The sequence below is a fragment of the Anser brachyrhynchus genome (genome assembly GCF_964034855.1).
Source record: "Anser brachyrhynchus genome assembly, chromosome: 3".
Taxonomy (NCBI): domain Eukaryota; kingdom Metazoa; phylum Chordata; class Aves; order Anseriformes; family Anatidae; genus Anser; species Anser brachyrhynchus.
The window spans coordinates 42738151-42762659 of NC_137696.1; the positions used below are offsets into that span (position 1 = coordinate 42738151).

Below are 24509 nucleotides of genomic sequence, written 5' to 3' on the forward strand. Positions count from 1 at the left end.
GTCAAAAAAAGCAGTGGAAATGGAAGAGGAACTTTGGAACAAACAGAATATACAGCTGTGTCCCATCTAACTACAAAAAGAAAAAAAAAACACAAAACTTTTATTCTTTATTTTGATTTAAGCCCTGTAGAAGGTGTCTGAACAAGGAGCAACTAATCAAGAACAGTTGCTCCTGCTTCTGCAAAAGCTTAGTTTGATACTCAAATCACCAGGAACACAGGGGCAACCAATGGTAGCATGCTATTAAGCTTGCCAGGCTGCCACCACAGACAGGGAAAGGAGGTCAGCTCTGTCGAGCAGCCGATGGCAGAAGCGGCGCTCATCTGCTCGCTCGGGACATGCTTCTCCCAGCTCACACTTCCCCCTGGCCAGCAACCGGCACCAGGGCACCGGGCACAGGGGTGGCGAGAGCAGCCCCGCAGCCAAAGCTGGCATGCTCAGGTAATTCGCCTTCCTTTCTCCATCCATTTACAGAGATGACAACCTACAGGCTGATGTTCTTAAATGTCAAGTTGAACCAAGTCCCTAATTAAGGACCCTTTGGGTTCTCTGTTGAAATCTTGGCTGGGCGAGGAGTAGAATCTTGCACAGGAGAAGAAACACAATCACCGTGACTGCATGAAGTAAATGACTTCCAGTATACTTTTGAAAGCACAAGGTAGCTTTTAAAATTAAGTTCACAAATACCATGCACTGATATAAAAAGTATATTTCAGCTTGTTGTAAAAACGAGCCTTCAGATGGGCTTGAGAGAAAAGTCCTAGATCTAGTCAAGAATAAGGATAAAAATCAGAAACATTTTTCCAGTAGCAAATTCAGGAAAAAATCCAGCAGCTTTGAATACGTGTCTGAAAGATTATTATGGTTTAAAAAAAGCAAAACAAAACAAAAACCAAAAATCATTATCCTGTTGTCATTAGTCACATAAATAGAAAGCCTAATTTGAATGAGATCAAAGTAAATATTTGGTACACACGCATAAACTTATTACTGTTACTGCTGAATAATAGCTGCTCAAAACAAAGACCTTATAAAGACGCTTGTTTTCTACAGCAGTTAGTCTCTTCTGTATTTCATCTGAATTCGCTGCTCGCTCCAAAGCGCTTTAAGTATTGTCGCCGCTCCTGAACCACACTCTCCATGCAGTAGCAATTTGGCTGCCTCAACAACCTGACGCGATGTATAAAAGATGAAATCATTAGAGAAATTTGATGTGACCAGTTGCAGTTAAATGCCACAGAGAAAAATTTTGATAAATCTAAGACTGAAATCTGAAAATGTATTATTGCTTCTTCCTGGAAAAAATGTATTGTAGGACAATAAATTCAATTGTAAACCATGTTTCAATTCTTTAAAAATGAAAAAAGATTATTTTTAATGACTTTCATATTCAAAATTAACAAATGATTTTGGATTTCTTCTTTATTCATTCACTTTATCTTTTTTCTTCCCTTTAAACTTCATCAATGGCCTTTAAATGTTTGTACAATGATCTTAAATATGTTTAAGTGACTAAATAGAAAGATATTTAAATAATTGTGTATTATCTTGACACAAAGTTTATCAGCTTCAAAATTTCTAAGAGGCACTGCCAGAAGACGACAGAGCCGATTTATTTCAAATCATTCAGTATCAGTCTTCGTAAAGCAGCATATGGTCTTACCATAGCAGGTAAAATATTTTACCTTCTATAATAACGCAGAGCAGCTAATTTATCTACATGCTGTATAATGAGATAAACAATTTCAGCTGCACTATGTAAACCTGTAGGCAAGGAAGAAATGTATCCCCCCCACATTACTGATTTTTCTGCCTGTACATTCACATAATTGCTAACAATAGAGGTTATTCTTTCTTCTATCCTCTCCTTCGGTTACCTTAAGGCAAGACCTTCTTTTCAGTTGTGGAAATATTTGCAGTTTCTACAGCTGCAGGACAAAGAACTGAGACATTTTCAGAGTTGCTCAGGGAAAAAGGAACGGGAAAAAAAAAAGCTTTGCAGGATTCTATTGCAAGTAAAGCAGAGTGAATGACAACTTTCAAAGCTACCACGATCATTTACTAATGTGCTGCTATACCAAATAAGTCTAATTTTTTTTGACAGCACCAAATTAGATTTATTGCAGAAAGTGCTGCATAAATAGCATATGGCTATGTTATACCACCTATTTCAAATCCCTGTAATGTTTCCTCCCCTCCCTGCTCAAAATGAATAATTGAGCCAAGTTATAAACCTTCTGCAAAAGAGAGAGACAAAGTTCAAAAGCAGATGCAGGAGATGTATGCTCCTTTGTTAATTGTCTAAGGAAGTATCCCGCATCAAAATCAAATGCAACTGGGCAGTAATAAGTCAGGTCTCTTTTGTTACACTTCACGATTTCATTTTCCACTTCCTTGAGGAAATTTTGTTTTCATTTCTCTTTCAAGCTGACAGTCATCAACAGAGGGCATGACCTAGTAATCCTCTCTCACATGACCACCTCTTAACTCACACAAAAAATCCTATTGATCTTTACTTCTTACGCAAGTAAACTTATTCAAGTGACTCAAGATCAGAAGGCTCAGACCTCGACTCACTTCTCACAAGCTCTCATTTATGAAGAAGGAAGTGCCTCCTCCGAGCAAAAATAAAACATCAGAAAACTGATTTCATTCATCGAAGGGGCCCAGCCCTGCGGGATGATGCCGACCTACAGCTTTTACTCCCTGTCAACAGGAGCAAAGTTCTCTCATCGGCTTGCAGGATCAGGCCCCAGATCCGTGTGCTTTTGCGTTTCTGTAGATCTTCAAGTTCTACATTCAACGCACTGCCACAAGAAAACGCAAACCCACGCACCCTTATATCCTATGACAGGACCAAGAGCAAAGACAATTCTGAGGGTAACAGGCGGCATGACACAGCAAGAAAGGACTGGCTCTATGCTCAGGAGGCCGCAAGAGGAGCCGGGCAGCGAGCTCGCGCCTCCCTCCACCGCCAGCGGCGTCAGGCCGCGCTGTTCGCCTCAGAAGTTTGCATGGCTTCTGCCCCAAAAAGACGTTGCAAGGTCTTCTCTCAGACCAACGGGCACACCACTGCACACATCGCGGAAAGCTGCGGCTACCCCGCCGCTTGCCTCTCGGTGGTCAGTCCTCCCAGCTGCCCTATCTGTTACTGTCTGATTAGTTCTGCTAAGGAGCCCCTCCCCGGCCAGCTTTCCCCGCCATCTGTTCCACACGCGATGGCTGCCGCCCAGCAGCCTCGCGCTGCCCTCCTACCTGGCACCCGGCTCCCGGCCTTACCCCAAAGTGCTAACACAGGTTCTCGCTGCTGGCAGAGTCAGGATTTCATTACTACTACTTTGACAAGTGCAGGGTTGTTTGTAATTTCTCTTTTATCCTGATTTTGATTGTACAACCACCTCCCACTGATTCAGTTTGCTTCAGTTTTGTTGCTCACAGATTTTACTCTCCACATTAATCTCCCTCTGGCATGTTACTGCATCTGTTCCCTTTTTTATTATTAATTTTCAAATTCCCACCATTTTTGACAAAAAGGAGGTAATCTACACTCTGCTTCTGCCCATTTCATTTTCTTTAATTTGGAAGATAAGTATGAAAGCATGCCAAAGAAGTTAATTCTCCGTTAACAGTTTATTTTCTGGCATCCCGATGCCTTTGTATATGAAAAACAGATAGAAATAAATGTTGACTGAATCACAACAACACAGTCACAACCATCCCTAAATTTAATGAAAAGTAAACATATGAAGCAGAAACTAAAAAGTTTATTAGTTATCAGAGTTGTTTCACGTTATCACTCCTCCCTGCATTTTAAAATAATGGTTTTGTACAAAATTAGCACATACAAAAAAATTAGAAATCAATCACTGCTTACACTTCATTTCGCTTCTCCCCTCTCTCCCCCCACAACGCAAGTGTTATTGGTCCTTTCATCAGCCAACCAGTCTGGGAACATAAAACATATCTCAGTCATTTAATATTAGCAACAGCATTTCTTCAACTGTTATCTCATTTCCAGCATAGATGATGGACTCTTTCTAATGTGCTAAAATTCTTGGAAAAGGCACTGCAATAAGTGTGCTGCTGCCTACCATTTACTACTAGAAAAGAAAAAAAAAAGGAAAAAAAACCACGACCACAACATACTAGGTACTCTGCAACTACCTAGAGGACTATGTATAACTAACTCCAATAAATCAAGAAGCCAGTTTGTATTTTATAATTTCATAGTGTAGTTTAAGTAGGGCATTTAATGTATGAGGTAACGCTGCAATTCTAACAAGGAATGCTGGTGACATCATGAAGCACAACAGCAAAGCTTCAGTGACTAAATAATGTCACAGGAACCTGGAGGTGGAATGATAGATCTACGTGCTTTATTTTATTATACATGTATTATTGTTAGTGTTAATGGAGCCACTGAAACAAGCAAGAGGCTGCTAGAAGGACCTGTACATAGTAGGAACTGCTAAAAAACACTGTACTCACCAAATACCCCTGTGTCAGATACACTGCTTTCTAGACAACATCATTTGTACAGATGGGGGAGAAAAGATATATCGCATAAATGGAAAGATCAAGAACTACAGCACCCCTTTGTCCTCACTGTAATATTAACTTTTATCCTTCAAGGGAGTGACACACGCATTCAGGTCAGTCTGAAAGGTTCCATGTTAGTGAACATGGAAACATAGGTTTGTGTAACATGTTACACAAGTCAGTAATTTTTCCCCACCTACAAGTTGACATTCAACAGTATTTGTAACATTTCATATAAGTAAACAATAATAATAAAAAAAAATAAATAAAAAACTGCTTCAATTCCATCTCCCAACAAATTTTAGATGACATTTCAGTCAAATGTATCTCAAGTCCTCTACCTACCTCCATGCCTGAGAAAACACATGATGACACAGAAAAAGTTCAATTCTGAAATTCATCAATTCTCCCACTGCTTAAGATTTAAGTGTTCTGGCATATACAAACAGGAACTACATCTGACTTAAACTGAAACAAGTAACAACTTCAGATTTGTTTTGTAACAAAAAGAGTAAAGATTTTTAATGACAATTTCATTACAGTAGAATAGTGAAAATTTTTATTAAATTAGATGCCGTGCTAAAAACTGGGCAAACTGTTAATATCTTGTATCTTTTATGTGATCTTTTCCACTAGCATACTGACATGACTTTTAACAACTATTCTCATGATCCAAGAAAAATTGATCTGTATGTTTTCTACTCTCTGAAGAATAGATTCAGATAAGCGTCATTAGCAATACCCAACCTTGCTAAAGTAAGACTAATTTACAATTGACTTCAGAAGTAATTTTTTAAGATTATTCTACTACAGTAACTAATACAAATAAACACAAAACAGAAATTAGGGTTAAAAACCAAAAAGAAAAAAAACAAGAACTACACAAGCATGGTCAGCTTCGTAGCATGGTGACATCTGCAAAGTTAAATGACTGACAACCTTAACTACACTGCAAAAGTTCTGTATTTTCCCAGTCATTTGAAAACATACAAATTAGAATTACTAACTAGATTCAATATCAGAAATGCATGTTAATAGCAAAGATTTCTAAGCAACATATTGCTCCAGAAACAAAGGTGACAGGAAAAGGCAAATTTAAACTCTGTGGCAATGGTTTAGAATAGCTAATTGTAACCTTTTTCTTGATTTTTTAACAAGTACATTTTGTTAGCTTAGAAGCTGTTTAGTTGGTAATCAATCAACGGTGTTTGAAAACTAGGATACAACAGAAGTGGGACTCCTGAAGAAGAGCACAGTTTTGCAGAGCACTTTCTTTTATCGTTACGACAGACTGCATACTCTTTCTCATTTAATCCATTCATATAATGTATGCTGTCTAATGCTCATATACTAAAATCTAAAGCTCTTGTACTCGTTTTATTATTTTATTTACAATATCCAAGCTTAGAATCGGTGGATTAGTAAAGAGTTAGTAATTTTACTCGTTAGTAATACCTGAAGTCATACAAAGCAAAGAACTCAAACTCCTCAGTTACCTCTAATTTTTGCCAGAACAACAAAGAGAGTTCATGCAAGGCAACAGAAAAACTATCCACGACAGTGTACCAGCAGTACAGGTCTCCCTTAAGTCCAGCTTTGAAAGAAGACTTGCAGTTGACCAGCTGGTTCTGTCCTGAAAATAGGGAAATCAGCAAGATGAGGCCAAGGCCAGAATACCCAAGAGATGCACTGAATCAGTGCAATTTCTGCAGCAATCTCCCACAGGCAGGACTCTAGAGCTTAAAATCTGTTCTCCTTGGCAAGTATTGCAGTGAATGGTTCCATAAACCCCATAGGACTGCTATTACCACTACCCTTCAAGTGAGTATTTTCACTGGCACAGCTGCCATTTTAGGTGAAGGGAATAAAGAATGAAGGAGGACAGACTGTAAGTGAATACAGTTCACATGCAACAACCATGGATGTACCAACATTAAAAACATATTGGCTTTAAAATGCAAAACCATAATGCCATTGGACATTTAACTCTTGAACCTTCACGAATACAGAAAGTTTGCTCTAGCAGAAGTGATCCAAGAAGAGGAGAATACAGGCTGAACAAAAGTTTAATTTCAGCAGGGGATCTTTTCCTCTGTGACTCAAGAAAAACAGAAGACAAAGTGAGAAAACCTAATCCTAATCTACCAATATAAGTACACAGGGACCACTGATGACAGTACAGAAGCAATGAATATCTCATCCTTCCCCACCACCACCAGTGACAGCAACATCACCTAATATATTCCTGGGAAGCAGATGCACGCCAAAGATAAGGAGGATACAAAAACCTAGGAAGTATTCTAGAATTTGAGTAATATCAAGGTAAAGGATTTGAACCTATTTCCCATGCTTTAATGTATACATTTTTCTGATAATTATATGTCATTATAGAAAATATTTTAATGCCTGAAAAGTATACTCATAAGCAAAGGCCATAGTATGAACACAAAGTATAAAAAAATAAAGATTAGGACATTCCAGAAGAGAGGCCATGCTAGGTCAGACAAAGAAGCTGTGCTAATTCAATGTCTGTCTCAAACAGCAGATAAAAGCAGATGTCTATTAAATACTCTAAGAACTGGGCCAGCACAGGGCATTACTTGCCCAAAATACCGTTCCCAGCCTCCAGTGATGTGTAGCTCACAAACTACTTGAGTCAAAAATTGTACACTGAAAAGCTACCTGAATCATCAGTATGCTAGTTACCCAGCTGTAGGTGCCACACTATGTAGAAGCAGTCAATAATGCTCATTTTAACAAGTCAAAGATTTTCACAAAAATATATTAGCTAGTCAGATTTCCTCTAAGATATCCAGAGTTTTACTGCATATAATCAGCCTTTTGCTAAAAGGAGCGTGGTAAGCCATTTGGTTAACTATCACAACAAATCATTATTAATAAAGTTCTGCTAAATCCAAACTTTAGATATCTTAACAACTCACCCAAAACTTTTTTCAAGTTCATTAACCTCTAGCATATTTTTTTCTCTAAATACAGGCTGTTAGAGTGGTACTTTCTTCCATCTGTTAAACTACCGTGCTCTGAATTACACAGAAATGTAGCTGAATAAAAAACTGATTCATTGAATTTAATAGTTTGCATGAGGCTATTTTCTTCTTTCCATTTACTCAATGGCAGAATTCTCACAAGGACCAAAGAGTCTACAAGACTTGGATAAACATGCAGACATTCTGTTAAGTGATAAAAATCTGAGTCCCCCCCCCCCCAAGTAAAATTTAAACTCACTCAACTTTTTGCTCAAGGACTGAGTAAAAGTCCTTGTTTCTGGATATTCACTCTTTGGGGAGGGAGGGAAGTGGGTTAGAAAAAACACACATACAACCAAAACCTTGTAACAGTAAGACAATAATGCTGTGTGGTAAAAATTCCTGCAGTTACCAAAACTCAAGCTGGAATGAATCATTGGCCCATTAATCTTCTGTTGGTTTCTAGAAATGTATACCAAGTAATACAGTAAGTGGTTTTGGGGGCTAAAGCAAAAGATGGAAAAAGCTCTTGGAAAGTCACTAGTCACACAATGCTTGCATTGTATCACATTTCCACTGAGCAAGTAACATAAACACCCTCTTCATGCACTTGAGTTTACTCCCTATGTGCAGAGAGTAATATTACCTTTTGATTGTTCAACCTTTAATGAAGCTTAGCATGATTACGTACATTTATGTGTTCCTAGTCACTCTGCTGCAGAAACTTCATGTTATTAATCTGCAAATTCCTACGCCTAAGGGTGTTGCTGTACACTACAGTCTCAAATGACATTTTAAATATCTTTGTCCAATCAAACACAGCAACAACAAAAGAACGTAGCTTCACTCTTCCCGGCTCTTCTTTCCTGCCCAAAAGTATGGTACCTCATCACCGGAGCTGAACGCCGCCTTTTCTACACACTAGTAATTCACTTTCAACAATTATAGTTCATAACTCAGTCATTCAAATTTCCACTTTTAATATGACTGAGGGCTGCCCATGCAGTCAATGGCAGCAACTATCTATATCAGCTGTGGGGAAGCCTGTGGCAAAAAAAAATTAGCAGAATGAAATTGGTACTACAGCATGTAATAGGATAAGGGGTACCTGGTGAGGTGCAGTTGGTGTTCAGATTTACTCAGCAGTTCTGTCAGTTTTAGGCACTCCTCTCTGGCTTCTGTCACATCCTGCTGGGCTTGTTCCAAACGCTGTTTGTTTCCATTCAGCTCTAATCCCAGTTTTTCTATTTTCTTAGAAAAATTTAGAACCAAAGAAAGTATATTTAAGAAATGCATGGAAAAACATTTTAAGACAATAAATCTTAATGTGATCACAGCTCATGAAAAAGAATGTGGTTTTGTTTTAGAACAAAAGAAATTTGTTGATAAAATTTGCAAAACAAGTAAATTCAAGTATTTGACATTACGTTCTTATGGAAAGCCATAATGCATATCACATTTAAATATATTAATACACAATCAACGCAATTGTCTTCATGGCTTAAGAGATATACACATAAAATCATTTTCCGGTATCCTCATGTGAACCTCCCATATTTGTGTCCAGAATTCACCGGGTTAAAAAGACAGAAAGCAGAACAGTGGCCATCTTCAGAAGCTGCTGTGTAGAGGATAGCTCGTGTTCACTTCATTTCCTTATCTATGACATAAGCAACAATGCAAGGGAATCAAGCTTTTGTCATATTCTCCTAATACTACGCAAGAGAATAAGGTCATTTTGATTTTAGCTTTACTAAAAATAAGTAATTAGTGACTGAATCTTAAACACATCAGCCACTATTAATCCTGTCATATTCGTTACATCGTTAGTCCTTACAAGTCAACTAAACCAAGTAAGTAAATCTAACTTCGTTAATGAGTATATTAATTTATTCTACATACAACGCTCAGCAAACTTCATGACCATATCTAGATTCCAGTGAAGCACACTGGACTTACTACCTCTAACTGAATCATATTGTCAGCAACTTAAACATTTTTCATACATATTCTCAGAAGGAATATGTTTTGCTCTAAGTCCATGTATAGCATACAAGTACCCGTAGGAATACATTTGTAACGTAATACTATCCTTTGTCCTAAGGACGCTTTTAAGGAGGGCAGTGTAGTACAGAATAAGCTAACAATGTAAATTTTTTTCATGTAAATATTCTACAGTAACTCCATACATAAATATTTATTCATCGTTGGGACTAGAGGGAACTTGCATGTTGTTCAGTCAACTAAACTGTGAAAGGTCATTTGTAGCTCAGAATAAAATTGTTCATGTAAGGAGTTAGTGCTGAATAGCTATTATATTTTAAATTCATACCATAACTTATTTTGTGAGAGCTTCCTCATGTAGACAAGCCTTAATATCTTCTTCAGTTAATGAAATCATTCATTCAAACATCCTACAAGAACAAATGAATGCAATTTGGTGCCAATATTTGCACTTGAAGCACCTTCATAATAATCTTGTCTCTGTTCCTCCCAAGAAATGTTAACCTAAATCACTTGTAGTATGTCATGATGTTGCAAACACAATTTCTTCATCCAGAAAAAGGTTTCACGATGTTCTTTTTTTTTCTTATTTAATATTTTTAATTTTTGTAATTACTTAACTGAACACTTTTTCCCCTAAGAGCACTCAACAAAGGCTTATGAAGAAAATTTTGATTAGAATTTGAATGTCACCTTGCTCTATTACACAGACCACCTAACAAATTAAATTGGTAATTCCAAGTTTGAATACAAAGACAGTGAAACTATTTGCAAGATCATTAGTACTCTTCACCTCTAAAGAATGTAACAACCTATTACACTGTCAGAATATTTTAAAACCAGGTATGCAAAGGTATTCAGCTACATATGCTTTCTCTTTTCACTTATTTCTAGAGACTTCTGCTTACTTAAAATAGAACAACAGAAATCTCAGTGGGTTCTCTGTACTCTATTCTTCTCAACAGCAGCAGTTCATTAACATTATTTCTGCATTCATAGTAAGCTGGGACATGTGTTCTTCCCTGTATTTACAAGTTAAAGATAGGGACAGTCTGCAACACTCTTAAAATTTCCTTTAAGAATACACCTATTCAACACACCTTTCAAAAAACAAAACCATGAATTAGCTAAAAGTATCAACTAAGTATTTGAAAAAGCACAACTACAGCTGAGAACATAAATACACTCTACAATCACTCTGTCAGGGAAAAGCTTCAGTGAACAGATGGGCTTTACACCATTCCCTCGAGTTAAACAGGCTCAGTCAGGTTTTGACACAGACCTACAGAAGGAAGTAAATTCCAAGCACAAGAACCTCTGGTGAAAATGTTCTGCCTCCATCAGCCAGATGTTTACCCTGCAAGGTTTGAACTCAAAAATGCATCCACAGATTTCAGCTGTCATGAAAGCGTAGAATTAAAGAAACAAATTCTCAGTCAATGACTCCCTAACAGGATCTTTGCATACAGACACAAATAAATATATCTTAAAATAACAGGATTTAGAGGTCATAGCAATGTGAGTGGTAAGGAAAGTAGGAATTCTAACCAAGAATTCTGGCAATGACTATAGCAGAAATAGCAGACAGCCTCACAAGAAAAGGATGGGAGAGAACTGTCACCCAAGAGGACATGCTAACAAGCATCTCAGAAACCAGAGGTATCTAATCCAGACATACTTTAGGGATACCAGCTAAACTATTTTTCAGATACCTGAAGCAGTTCATTAGAAATAGCAACATTGTAGAAGCCAAACATCATTATGCTGAAAACTCACAGCCAAAGCTCTGAATGCTACTTGTTACTTTGGTTTAGTAACTCAGACGATGGTTTGAAACATACAAAGCCTCTGAACTTGAGACATGTTCATACAATCAAAACAAAACCCTTCCTTCTACTACACACAACCTTAGGCTCAAAAATGTATACACTTTGTCCTGAAATATGTCAAGTCAGGCTCATCACAATATAATCAGAATTCAAAATATAGAAAAATTCAATAACCGCCAACTTCTTCACTGTTCCTGCAGGGAACCTTCTCAGAGAGCGTCCTTCCAAAACTACTCAGACTCAAACTAGTTTTTGTGTTACTTTTAGTTCTTAGTTCTTCTCCTGGGAAGCTGCAAGCAGTTCTGTAGCTGCTATCTGGGCCTCAGCGTAATTGTAGGGAGAAACAGAAACAAACCACCAACTAAAGGATTTTGATGACAACTGCGCTTCTCATGCAGCGTTAATTTGATCCCTCAGTGCCTATCACTTGTGATGCAGCTTTTTACAACATGATCAGATAGTATTTCTTTGAGATACTTAACTTTTCAATGTATGTGAGAGACGAGAGATGGAGCACAGAACTGAAAAAAGACAGATGACAATCTTGCGTTTAAGAAAATCTGAAACAGATTTTCAGTATAACAAGGAACAGAATTATCATAATGTATATGTACAACAAGACTACATTAAGGTTGGAACAGGCAACTTCTGGTGCTTAACTCCCCAACTTTAATATTCTTATTACTTCTGCACATAATTTTAAAAGTATTATTTAATCTGTCTTGCACTGCAGTTGCCTAACTCCCATGAGTATCAGCAGGCACTTCTGCCTTTGAAAGATGGCAGCCTAAACCTTATTCTATAGAACTTTTTTTTTTTCCCCAGTATTACCACCAAACATGATTTATATTTGAAGTTCTACGGTTTGAAGCATATAGTGCCTTCTACAGTTTCTTGAAACTCTTAAAAGAAGTGTTCCACTTCTCATTCATTAGTTCACGACGAGTTTACAAATAGCCTTCTGATTTTCACAATGCGTTTTTAGGTGAGCACACTGGAGATGCTCATTCAGTGAAATAAATGCAACTTACTGGAAAATGTATAGTAGCCCTCAAATACTGGATCAACCTTCATATACCCTCTTCGTGAATTATCTGAAATTATCTTCACCTAACAATGCTTATGTATGTTGTAAAAACGTGCTGTTTAATTAACTAGACATTTCTTTATCTCTACAAAATCTGATAAAATGAAATAATAAAGTAATTTCATTCAAAACAAGCTAAATTAAAGATTAAAATAATTGCCTAATTCTTTTCATACTGATGCTGATTCTATTGTATGCAGAAAAATGGAACTTTAAATTCCAAACTAGCAGATGTTTTTCATAGAATTTTAAATAGCAGCAAAGCTGACAGAAAAGACAAATGTTTTTTTTTAAAAAACAAATGAGAATGATTAAGCAGTGATAAAAAACTCACACTCCGAATTAAATGCAAAAACAACTCTAGAAGCCTTTTAACAAATCAAAAATATACTAAAATCAAATGACTTAATAAGTGATTTATGACATTCACTGTTATACCAGTACTCTTACACATCAGGTAGGAAAACACACAATATAACCTGGAAAATAAATTCTGCACTAACTATACCATTGCAGAAATTCTGCAGTATGGTAGTTCTGGAGGGGAAGGTATTTTCATGAATTTACAGTATTTTCTTTGTTTCACATTTCATTATCTTCATTTTTTATATATATATTAAAGGGATATAAAATAGAAACAAGAAATAGAATAACAAAGATAAAGTAACAGGAAGTGAAGTATAATTACTGTAATTGTTCATGTTTGCAGATACAGCCCCAAAAGGCAAATCAACATCTGTAAAATCACAGACACTTCAGAATAAAACATAATAAAATTTTACAGGTCTCGATGCTCAGATGCTTAGTTTCACTTACTAAAATAGCCCTTCAAAGCAAAGAAATTATTGACAGTGCACAAGACTGAGGCTAAAATTAAGCTCTTTTTAAGAGTCACCACCAATATGGCCTTCCAAGTACACTTAAACATGATATATAACAGCAACAGGGAATTTTTGCATTGTCTAACACTAATCTCAATCAATGTTACTTATTTATCTACTAATTAATCAGGGACAGAACGGTCATACCCTACCATAGGGATGAAACTTTTTTTTTTTTTTTTTTTAACTATAAAAAAGAACGTGCAGTTTTTACAGCAAGATTTCAAGGTATTCTACCTGGAGGAAAGAAAACTAGTAGCTCACATGCAGCAGGGGTCACTTGCAGTCATTTCTATCCTAATCCGGGTATCAATCAAGCAACTCTCGAATCTGAGCGGTCTCTAAACCTCAGACCTCCCAGGCATGGCCATCTGACATAGCATATTGCACCTGAAGAACTATCCAACTTTATAAGGAGAGTTAGGGCCATCACGAGGTTAACCCCTGCCAGGTCCCAACAATGTTTTTCTCCCTTTTGAATTCTATGTGAATTGCTGCTGCTTCCTATTCAAAGCTGAATGGGGATACAAAGCAGTTACAAAAACTAAATCTGTTTTTAAAGGGTAAAACCTTTTCAACTGAAGTCAATTCTCAAAAAACAAAATACAACTGCAAATTCTACAAATCATTTAGCCCAAAACAGAAATCCTAAGTTAGTCATGAAATTGAGAACTCATTCATATATTGACAGGAAAGACAATTGACATGAGCAGAAATACAAGAACAGAAGTATCCCCAATAAACACACAGGGTTTCTTTGAAAGGTTTTCCTCATGGCCACTTCACGAATCAATTGACTTCCCGAAGACCGGAGGGACAAGCAAAGATATTTTCTAGATAAAAAATGCAGGCTGTAATTTGTTGGATGGCTATTATGCCAGCCTGATCTACTAGGAGTCTCACAATCCTCAAATGCAAAGTTTTGTGACCACATAACCACTGTTAAGAAATGTAATGACACCTGGCAATACCGTGGCACCCCATGTGCCCTACTAAAGCGCAAAGCTTTAAGACCAGAGCCATCTGCTATGCAAAGGTCAGGAGCAACAAATCCTCTGCTTCCAAAATGTTTGCGAAGCAAGAGGCACAGTGCTGCAGTTTGCTACAAAGGAACAAGGGTACTGAAAGGATGAGGAATAGCATGGAGGAGGGATGATCTCAACCATTTTTAAATCCCATCGAAGCAAACTTTCTATCTGTTAGTTACTTGCAGTCAGGGAAAGAAAAAATTGAAAGACAAGATTCATGTTGCTAAGTATATATTTATGAATATGCACATGCAATTTTTAAATTAAGCAGTATTCTTACATGGCTGTCCTTGGGCAACTCTTCTTAAAGAGCAACATGGCCCCTGGATATTGTGGATAAGTGCCTTGGAAAACAAGCAAGAGTGAGTGGCTGAAATATGCTATAGAGGGATTTTACCTCATTATTTCCTTGAAAATATTTGTACTGCAATACTATTTCAGGACCAAAATTTCCAAACCCATGGACAACATTGTTGTACTAGAGATTAGCTCAGCAGCCACCAGCAGAAATAAGCAAATGATTTTCTACTACAGTGGAACAAGATTTTTTTTTTTTTAAAGGGCTGAAGTTGTGGGTGAGTGTACGGGGGAAAATAGGGTGATGGAGAATAGATGGCTTGCTCACTGATAAGGGAATTTCAGAAAAGGAGGGATGCATACAGAAACAAATGAAGGAGATTACTCCTCCTTCACTATTAAGAAACAGGAGAGGATAAAACTTCTTTCTTTTATCCTTTCAAATATGTCTTTCATATGACTGATGTGGGATTGTCTTTTTTTTTTTTCCCCCTGAACAGCATTAAGAAAAGCTACAAAGTGACAACAGACAAGTGATAGTCAGGGACTTTTACACTCTTTTTCTTCTGAGTAGATAAACAATGACAAATGGTGACAAGGCCACCATTTTTCTAGTCCTAGAAGAAAAAAATAATTGGGAAAGCAAGCGTTTCTCTAAGTATAACGTATATGCACACTATATCAAAAGCTGTGCAATTCTTTTCCTATTTCAAATAACGTTTAACGCACATAAACGATTTTATTTGCTCAAAGGGTAACACCACTCTTGATGATAGAACATGGACCAAGATTACTTGGGCCAATTGCAGCTATGAGAAATAAAATCCTGATGACTAACATGGGCTGACAGAGCTCAGCTCACTCCGCTTAGCAGGCCAGCTGCTCTGGGGAAGCAAATCCGTACAGAAAATGTAGAACACTACAAAAAAGTTCTACTACTGGGAATCCCAGTCCCAGGGATTTTTCTCAAGAAAATGGGTCAAAGAGTGTATTGAAGACCGACGATCCTCACTGATCATTGAGGATGGCTGACAGAGGAAAGCAAAACTATAGCAGCAGCCATATCGTAACTGCAATTAGACATTTCCTTTGTTGGGCTCCAGATCAATGTGTTTCCTCAAAAAGATTGAGTTGAGTCTAGTAAGTCCAATCATAAAAACAATCATGTTCCTCCTGAACAAGTCAGAAAATTATTATCAAAGCAAGCCCTAAAGTAACAACATTTCATTCCCTCCTCATTTACCTATTTTCACATCAGTGCGCTGCATGTCAAAAAGAAAGAAAGGAGGAAGGAAGAAAGGAAGGAAAAAAGGAAAGAAAACAATACATTAGAAAGAGTTTGGTTATAGTGGAATGTTATCACATAATTTTTGTTTTTCTTAAGGCTTTCTTGTCCAAAAGCAATTTTTTTTTTTTTGTTACTCTCAAGGCCATTATATTCAAGGTCAGACTAGGTGTGAAAATTGGATCCTAAGAATTTCAAGCTGTCTGCAATGTGTTTTTTTTTTTTCTTCTCCTTGAGAAACAGCAGTCACATTTGCTTATTAACTTAACAATTTCTTTTAAAAACAGAACTTGCAGAGAATCTTTGTAACTAAAGGGGTCACAAAATCTTCAGTATAAAAATGAGCATTCTTCTAACAGTTCTTCTTACTTCTGGCGTATAATACTAACCCATCTTCAACAGGGTTATCAAATCTTGCAGTTTTATTGAGTTTCAAAACATCTGGTGATATTCTAAATGTCCCAGCTTGTGAAAAGCCTAATCTTTTAAAGCCTGACTCATGGAAGCCTGATATCTATTCATAAGGCGACATTTCAGGGAATCAGTGTCTTCAGAAGATCCTATTTGTTTTGCATCAGACACGCTCTCAGCATTTCCAGGATATACACCCAAATTCTCGACCTGCTTTATTTCTGATGAAGACAGTCAGTAATCTCTCCATTTATAATGTCTAAATTAGGTTACTATAAATCATGGGTTTATGACAAATGAGATAAACATTCCCAAAATACCTTTTGGCAAAATGCTTTTGGACTGCAATTTTGCCAGATTTTTATTTGTCTGCAAAATTGTCATTCAGTCTATAGTGCATATAGACATCATTTACGTTCTGTCATACAACAACGAAATGCACTCATGTACAGCTCTTTCCACGTGTAGAGGTTGCGCATATCAGTGACTACGGTATCTCTTTATTTGGGCTCAGAAACTTATGTACATTATGTACAGATAACTTGTAAAAATCTGGCGGGGAAGTATAGTATTTCTGGAGCTTTTCATTCTGCCACCTACAAGGTACACAGCAGAATTCTACTATCCCCTGCTTCAAACTACATTTGGAGAATTTTAAAGATGGTATTAAAAAAATGTTTTTGTTTGTTTTTCAGTTTAAGAGTAGAAGCTTAGATTTCTACAAAAAGTATTTTTCCAATATTCCATGGTAAAATAAAATTTAAAGGATTGATCTTCTGAAGTTGGATTGAACACATCCCATTGCTTTATTAGAAGGCAGCCCTAACTCCCAGTGGTGTCCCACTACCACTCAGAACTCTCTAATAAGGAAGATGCCCAAACTGGTTGCGACTACGTAAACCAGTAATACAAACTTCTACACGCTGAAGCTTCAAAGATTTTATAAACCAAATGAAAATGATTTACAGACAAATAGAAAGCAAATGATTAATAGTAGACTTCATTTTTATTTTTTATAATGCAGTGCAGAAAAGAGCAAGTAATGCAAATCTGAGGAAAAACAACTTCATCTTTTCAGAAGAAAAATTTCTACCAAAAATACACAAATCATGCCATGCAGCGCTTCCAAATTCACAGAAAAAGTATTACAAAAGTGAATTCCCTCAGTGTCAAATATGCCACAATTTTTGCTCTGATAACAGCTATTTAGGCTAGGGCGTGACTTTCCTCCGATATAGCTGTGCTAGTACAACCCCTAGTGTGGACACTGTTTACTGCCATGAAGGCATTACACCCATGTACCTTATAATACTTTACCTTCTTAGGAACAAGTATTTTATTTCAGCACAGCTACATCCACAGTGGGAGAGCTGAGACAGAAAAAGAGAGGGCAGTAGGTTATGCTACTTTATAATATACTGGGCCAGATGAACAGATGCAGTTTTTGTGTTGAGAAACTGTGGTATATGCCTCCCCTCTCCGTCCCCCGGCCCAAATCCTAATGTTAATCAGGATCATGATGGATGATATTACAAAATACTTATTCAATTTAAATGGTAGCATTGCTCATTGCTTCTTTATCTTAAGATATATTTATATCAAATGTTAGTAACAGGTAGTCCTACTCAAGTGCCAATATTTGAAATTAGTCCCAGTTGAGTAATAAATACAGAAAAGTAGACATTAAGAAAAAAAACAGCACAAAAGATCAAACATATAATTTCCTTTAATTTTCCTAAAGGATACAAATTCATTTTCAAAGAAATTTATAAATATCATCTTTAGTTTACCTATCTGATCATCCCAAATTGTACATATGGGAATTTATGACCGTTCTGACACACCTGGATAACATTAATCCTTTTTAGAAAGTCATTACATATCAACTAAAGTACAACTTCAAAACTAAAATTGATCCTTGTAATTAAAAAATACAATCACATCAAGAAACAGGAAACATATTCAATGTATCAAAAGTGAACTTGAAAAAGATATTTTACTTTTTAAACAGAAAAATGCGTAGCGACACTTTATACACTATTGTCTCTCTACTTTTAAATAATAAATATGTATTTATTATGAACAGATGGTGGCCAAGGAAGGTATCAACTCTGTGTCTTAGCCAGAAGGTCAGGTCATGGCTGAGAGACCAAAGAACAATTACTGTTTGCTATTTGGTGCCATATAAGCTGAAACATTTTAGGGTTTTCTTTAAATATGAAGCTAAATGTGATTAAGCTGTTTTCATTTCATTTATAGGAAATGATTTGCAGGGACTCAACTTTTTTTTTTTTTAAAAGCAAAGTTAGTGAATGATACTAAAAAAAAAAAATGCTCTTTTTGGTCACCTTTTAACACATTAAATAATACCTACATTATACATTAATACCTATTAAATAATATTAATACCTATACAGAACTTTCTTGACTATTAGAGTCACAGCTATAAACCAGCTGCTAGATACTGAATTTAAGTATTTAAAAAATTGCTTGTTTTCCTTCTTTTTTCCCCTCCTTTCTTTTAAAAAGGAACCAACAATCACATGTGAACAACATAATTACTTCAGGTAGTTACTGAATTACTTTAATAATCTTTACCGATAGGGAGTCCCCCTCCCATCACTTCACTTTAATTATATCAAATTATAAATTACCACATTTTGGTGTATTCGTTCCCACACTGAATAAAAAACCAGTATGTCGATACATGAGGTTAAAATATTTTGTTAAATTTTGCAATTTGCTCAGAAGGCAATCCTGAAGCAAGTTGAAGAACAGGATTTAAAATCCAAGATACTTCTTCAAATATCTTATTAAACACATCCTGTTTTATTTGTATGCCAAGATTATGCCAACTCTCTTATCTGTGATATCTGTCAAGACACAGACGACAAGCCTGCTTTTTGTTTTTTTAAAGTGTCCTTAGGCCTAAAGGATGCAGGAGGAAAGAAAAAAAACAAAACAAAACAAAAAACATGAAAACAAAAGGCTTTGGAAGGCCCCTGTTTTTCTGGGCTGTCTGATTTTTCTTTACATATTTAAGAGTTATTTTATCTAGTAGACTTTGCTTTTTGATTTTAGGTACGTTTTAATTATAATTTGAATTAATATTGTTTGTAGTCCAAGCTCATACTTTAGTATACTTACTGTTTTAGTAAACTTACTGTCCTACATGCAGATTTTGGGCAACTGGTGAATAAAATATGATTTTGGAAATACTGCTTTTTTCCCCTACATATTTTCTTACATAAGATATGATTTGTTCACTAATTTGCAAGAAAAAAAAATTTAACATCTGTTGGATAGACTGCTCTAAGTACAAAATCCATATAAAAATTATGTTTCTGTGCATCTTATACATTCTTCTGTGTATTCAGAAGACGTTCACTCGTGAAAAATCACAGCTTATGAAGGAATAACTACAAGTTTGAATAGCTAGAGAAAAAATGGATAGAACCTCAACAAAAAGGGCACTTCAAAAGAAACGGAGTATACCAGTTCAAGCTGTTTGCCAAGTTTGTTGCAGATAATCCTAATAATCCTTCTTATTGCAAGGGATGTTTTCTCACAGTCTACCTGTAAAGCATATACTGCTTTTTTATATTTGTTTAAAACACAGATTTAGATAATCAACAACCGATGTCTACTGGAATTTTTATAGTTATTTTTTCTAAAAGGACTTTTTTAAAACTATTTTTTGTGCTTTTGTTTGAGAAAAGAAACAACTTTTCTATGAAGCCCTGCATTTGTTAACCTTGAATCTTTAAAGAAACGGGAACATTTTTTTTTTTCCCCCCTTTGTATAGTTAGGTTATACTTGGACTTCTTACTGTTTTGTCACGCTATATGTATACCTAATTACATGTGGATTTATTTGTGAGAAAAAAGTGTATAAACATATGTATACAGTATATACAATTCAAGTACATTGTATGAATTCATATGATAGAGTAATTCTATATGAAAACATGGGATGAGTACTATGTAAAACTGAACATACTAGGGCTGAAAACAAGAATAAGATAACCAAGAGGTATTTATTTAACAGTAACAGCTGGCTTATTGCCATTAATTTAGAAACCATTTAACAGTAATAAATGACCACTATTAGAAAAACGAATCATTCCAACTTCCAAAATAACCCTATTTAGGCTTCTAATAACTGCAAAGTTATAGCAGTATCATCTCTTACCTGGTCCTTAATTTCAAGCTCCCTTATAGTTTTTGTTCTGTACTCTCTGAGCTCCTTTTCTGCCTCATCCTTCTTCATTTTGGTTTGATTCAACTGATAGCGCATTTCTCCACACACCTGTTAGATTATACAGACAACATGATCTGTAGCTTGAAGAACCCATAGCCCAGGGTTTGCAATTAGATCTTTTGGTGCCCTCTAGAGGCCGTTTAAATGAAACGTATTTCAATTTACAGATATTTTAAGACTACATATGGTAAATGTTTTTATATAAAGGTGGATCTGAATTCTCTATATAGTGATTAACTTTGAAATATGCAGTGCCTTCTAGATTCAATTATATTTGGATCAAGATTTTGCTAACTATAAATATTTATGTTGTAAATATATGTGCTACTGAACACTGTTAAACTACTGTTGCTTTCATATTCTTCTCCCATTCTCTTTAAAATCCCAAGAAAGTCTATGTCAACACTTTCAAAACCTAGAAGTAAAGGATCTAGCACACTCCTATATAAGGGCATAGTTTCTTGCCTTGCCAACTCTCCGCTGTTAAGAAAGAAAATGTTTAGATGTTAATACAATAATTTTCAAAGTTGGATCAAAGCACTATAGACTTACTACAAAATGAAAAATTATTTTCAAAATGCCTGTATCATATATATGCATGGGCCAGAAGAAAGGGATCAGAGCAACATTTAAAGACATGTAAGATCACTTCCACAAAGCCAAGTACTCCGTGCTGTTGAGATGTTCAACATCTTGTCCCTCTTCTTATTTTTTATCTTTTTTTTTTTTTTTTTAAACACCTGAAGACAGCTCAGCTTCAAAGGGCCTGAAGGAGAGAGCCCAATCCCTCCCACAAAGCTACTGCCTTGCAGGGCTATTACTCTCCCATTTCCCTATCTAAGGGTTTTAATGTATTCTATTTAAATTTATCTGTTGGAAATAGAGAAGGATAGGGTACAAGTTGTCTGCTTTTTATCCTTTTCCTGTGCAATCACCTCCAATTTGTGCCTATTCATTTCACCTTAATATGAAACAAACATATGCAAGATTGCCATTCCTCACATTTCCCAATGAAAACACAAATGTGTTTACTTGCAGCCACTCTCAGAGAACTTTATTTCCAACTAACCCTGTTTGCCTGCCCTGTTTATACTTTCAGACTTGCTTCCTAAATACGCACATTTTTAATTTGCTGTTAGTCCACTGTACTTCTCAGCAACCTCCTCTCACACATTCTACAGTCTAAATTCATTTTTAATTTTCAGTCTCCTATCTCTTCATATTTCCCCCCCTAAAAAAAAAACAGAAAGAAAAGTAAATATGCACAGGGCAATCAGATAACCTTATAGAAGAAAGCAAACAAAACCAACTGTTGTAACTACAAGGAAGCACCACCTACAAATAAAAAGCACTAGAGGGCAGAGGGATCATTTTCTTGGAGGAGAGCTTGTGAATTTAGCCCCAGTGCAAATAATGGAAAGTAGCAAATACTCTGAAGACTGTGAATGTTCTAAAGTGTTTTTTTCTTTATTTATTTTTTAATACTGAAATATGATATGCAACTGAAAAATCCTAAAATGCAGCTGCATAGATTGCCAGCCCCGTCTTCACAATTCCTTCTTTCTTTTTATTGAGAATGAACAAAATGTGGTATGTCCCTTCCTCCAAGGGAAATAAAAAAAAAAAAATATAGCCATCCTTGCCTTTGTCTCCTCTGGACATAGCACAAATAGAGTAACACAGAAAAATCAGCAGATGGTGCTGTCCTAATAATTGATTCTTCAGCCTCCTAGTAGTTCATAACGAAGGTAAAAAAAAAAAAATCTCACCCCAAACTTTTTTTCCCCCCTGACTTCTAGTACATGCGGGGGAAAAAAGCATTTCACATATAATTCAAAAGGAAAAGCATTAATATTTACTGTTTTTCATAATGGCAATCTGAGCTTGGAAATGAGTCAAAGCCATAAGGGAATTTAAATGTCATACAACCAGTGCAAACTGTCATAGTGAAGTACATAGTCCCAATAGCTCTGTTATTAGAACTTTCCTCCAGGATGTATAAAAATTCTCACTTGAGCACATGATCATGAACACCCTTTTCCACTTCCTCAGGACAGTGCACTGAAAACATAGCATTGACTATTGCAAAGTAGCCACCTATTCAGCTTTGTATCACTTAACATTAACTCAAGCAAGGACTGGAACCACGGTGTCACCTCTCCCTGGAAACTGCTCCAAAATACTATGTTATAATTGTTCCTTCAAACCAACAGATATTCATATACGTCACACCCCTCCTTCCCCAGCTCCCTCCATGGATGGCTACTGCCAGCCACAAGCCCAGTCTGGAAAAAATCAAAACTCTTAAATTTCAGAAGTGGTGAAACGAACTGTTTTGACATTCTTAAAATGCTCTTTTTTGTTTGTTTGTTTTTCAGCTGAATTTGAATCAAGTTTTCTAATATGTTTGGCTCTTTGCTGTAAATTTTCTGCAATACTTCCTTCCACCTATTTCTACCAGCAGGGGCAGCTGAGGAAGACGGAGTGCTGAAAACTCTCCAGAAGGGGAGGCCTAAAGAATGAATTGCTCCCAAAAATCCTGCAATTAACTGCTAGGTAAGTAGGATTGGCTCTAGGATTACTGGGCAGCCACAAAGACACTTCAAAAGACTAACAAATTTTCATTTTCAGTTTGTCAATTCTATAGAAATCTAGTATTCCCTCATATTCATGAAATTGAAGTTATTTCTATAAGTGACTGATGAAACTGAGCTAATAAGAAAATAACTACTGCAATAATAGATCATCCTCCAGCATCAGTTTTAGAAAACACATTTGCAGTCCTTCTCATGTTATGACACACATTAAGGCTCTAATTGGTTGAGAAACATGCAAAATAATGCATGATAAAGTGATATATATACATAGACAGATCTTATGTAAATACACTTTTTTTTTAAAAAACAGTGTATATATATAAAAATAGAAGGAATATATGTATTTTAAGCTATAATACTTAACTGGAAGAAAGATTTCTTTGTAAAATGCTTACCATCAACATTACTGAATAAAGTAGTACACCACATAGCATTTTGTACAGGAAAGTACTTGAAAAATAGTAATTTGCTACTGCTCCCTTTAACACTGCATAACCCAGAGGTAGAAATTACAGGACAGGGTTGAATACTATGGTGTCTCATTCACACCTAATGCAATTTTAAAATGAAACACTGGATTGCAGTTTTAAATAAGATTTACATATTCCATGAGAAAGCAAGCATAGTTTTTGGATCACACGGTGACTTGACAGACTTCTCTCTTTACTTGTAAAACTGTGTCTCTGGAGTCTTCAGATTAAGTTCATATTTTTCACATGCTCTTTACCAATACATAGGAAAATGGAGAAAAAAATTCTCATCTTTCAAGTCACAACGATAAGGAAAAGCAAGCTCAATACTCATTTTTATACATGCCTACCTTATTCATCTCCGTTTCATGAGATGCAAGTTGATGTTGTGATTCTTCTAACTGGTTAGCCAGAGCGTTCTTTTCCCTTGTAATTCTCTCTACCTGAGCTTCTAACATGGCGACATTCTCAGACATTGCTGTCACCTGCAAAAATCCCAAGAATACTACAGTAATGAAATTCAACCAGCTACAGATCTAAACCCTGTTGGACTTCCTCCTTGAAAGAAACTGTAGTTATGTAGCAAAACAATATGTAACAATAGGTTCATTATTTTGGATTAATTTATTATTGTTTTGGATTAATTTAAATGTATTAATTTACAGGTTATTTTAATTTATTTATTTTTTATTAACCAGACTAGTCTCCAGGACTTGTTAGTAAGGACAAAGTGTCAGAAGCAGCTGGCTGCATTATTCTCTCAGCTGTAGGGGTACTATTTAACACCTTCTTATCAATCCTTAAGTAGGATTAATTTCAATCAAATCATGTTC

The 24509-nt window shown here is 36.0% G+C and overlaps 1 protein-coding gene across 3 annotated transcripts in view; it reads right to left on the minus strand.

The window, feature by feature from the left end:
• The window catches only part of SDCCAG8 (SHH signaling and ciliogenesis regulator SDCCAG8), a 121129-nt gene that overhangs the window by 63578 nt on the left and 33042 nt on the right, over positions 1-24509 (minus strand). For 2 of the 3 annotated variants that reach the window (XR_013949141.1, XM_080586759.1), the window contains exons 11-13: positions 24027-24161; positions 20541-20657; positions 8635-8777 (exon numbers count right to left, since the gene is read on the minus strand). Coding sequence is in view for 2 of the 3 variants with exons in the window: in XM_080586759.1 (XP_080442885.1) it covers positions 8635-8777; positions 20541-20657; positions 24027-24161 (395 nt within the window). In the remaining variant the exon portion in view is untranslated. The remainder of the gene's footprint in view (positions 1-8634; positions 8778-20540; positions 20658-24026; positions 24162-24509) is intronic. The other variant, XM_080586760.1, reaches the window with a different exon arrangement.